At 61.9% G+C, this 1,640-nt stretch overlaps 1 protein-coding gene across 1 annotated transcript in view; it reads right to left on the bottom strand.

Annotated features, from left to right (window-relative positions):
• EMH_0048660 (uncharacterized protein) overlaps positions 1–1,640 on the bottom strand; it is a gene marked incomplete at both ends in the record, with an annotated part of 4,252 nt that overhangs the window by 2,077 nt on the left and 535 nt on the right. Inside the window, one exon of the mRNA XM_013496437.1 lies at positions 3–1,640. Coding sequence (XP_013351891.1) covers positions 3–1,640 — 1,638 coding nt within the window. The remainder of the gene's footprint in view (positions 1–2) is intronic.

The following is a 1,640-nucleotide window of genomic DNA, read 5'->3' as shown; positions in this document are numbered from 1 at the left end:
AGGGTACGCCAGGGGGGCCCCCCTGGTGCGGAATATCGTGGGGGGGAGTCTACGGCCTCGCTGCTGCTGCTGCAACTCCAGCAGGGAGAGGGGACCCCAACCTGCTTCGGGGCCCCTCCATACCATTCGCTCTCGTGCTGCTGCTTCTCCGCTTGCTGCTGGTGCTGCTGCTGCTGCTGCTGCTGCTGGTGCTGCTGCTGCTGCTGCTGCAGATGCATGCTCGGGAGGGCTACGCCTGGCCCCAGCAGCCACTGCCTGCTGCTGAGGCTGTCTAGCAGCAGCAGGAGCAGCAGCAGCATAAGAAAGAGGAGGACCTGCTGCAGCAGCACCAGTGGGGGCCCTGGGGGCCCCTTGCTCTTCTTCTTTGATTGCAGGGGGGCCCCCGGGGGCCCCCTTCTCTTCTTCTTTGATTGCAGGGGGGCCCCTATTGCGGGGGGTTGAGACAGTAAGTACTCCTAAATACTTGAGTAGAGCTTCGCTGCTGCTGCTGCTGCTGCTGCTGCTGCTGCTGCTGCTGCTGCTGCTGCTGCCGCTGCTGCTGCTGCTGCTGCTGCTGCTGCTGCTCAACCGCCCCAACCAGAAGCGCCCCTCACGTACAAGGAGCCTTGCTGTCTGTTGTATCCCGAGAGATATATTTGCTGCTTCTTCTGGTGCTGCTGCTTCTGCTGCTGCTGCTGCTGCTCTAAGTGCTGTTAGTTCTCCTGCTGCAGCAGACAGCAGCAGCAGCACAGCAGCAGCACGAACATCTGCTGCTTCTATCTTCTTTGCTGCATCTACACATACACCCCACACCGCCCTCAACTCTGAGAGAAAAGCAGCAGCCCTATCGAAGGCTAATGCGAGCTCTGCTGTTGTTGCTGCTGCTGCTGCTGGCGGTGGTGGTGGTGGTGGTGCTGCTGCTGCTGCTGCTGCTGCTGCTGCTGGTTGTACTACTGCAAGTGCTGCTTCTGCTTGCTCTGTTGCTGCTGTTTCTGCTGCTGCTGGTTCTCCTTCTGATGGTGATGATGCGCCTGCTGCTGCTGCTGCTGCTGCTGCTGCAGGAGGAGGAGGAGGAGGTGCTGCTGCTGCTCCTTGAGCTGCTGCTGCAGCTGGAGCATCAGCATCAGCAGCAGCAGCAGCAGCAGCAGGGGGCCTCGCTCCTTTAGATCTCTCTCCAGCTACCACACAAGCATACGAGGGGCCCCTGGGGCCCCCTGGGGGCCCCCCTGATGCAGCAAGGGCCCTTAATACCTGTCTATACACCGCAGCTTTCTGTATGCTAGCAGCACAAACAAAAATAATAAATACAACAGCAGAAAGAGCCAGTAAACCACCAACAAATAAACGACCCGATACACCTCGATAAAACGATATAACAGGGGCCCCCAGCCGCACGGGGGCCCCCCTAGGGGGCCCCCCCTCCTGGGGGGCCCCCCCTATCAATGCCGACCCCGAAGGGACGGGGGCCCCCACGGGGCCCCCCAAGGGGGCCCCCAGGGGTTCCGCCGGGGGGGCCCCCAGGGGGGCCCCCAGGGGGGCCCCCTTCAGGGGGGCCCCCGTGTACGCAGGTAGCGGCTCATCCCACAGACCTTTGGAAGGAGGAGCAGCAAGGGGGCCCCCCGGGTTTGCTGCTGGTGTTATTGCTGTTTCTGCTGCAGTTT

Source organism: Eimeria mitis, genomic scaffold (assembly GCF_000499745.2).
Source record: "Eimeria mitis Houghton genomic scaffold, Emh_scaff2104, whole genome shotgun sequence".
Lineage (NCBI taxonomy): Eukaryota > Apicomplexa > Conoidasida > Eucoccidiorida > Eimeriidae > Eimeria > Eimeria mitis.
Note: the sequence above shows the minus strand (reverse complement) of the source record. Positions and strands in the feature narration are given on the sequence as shown.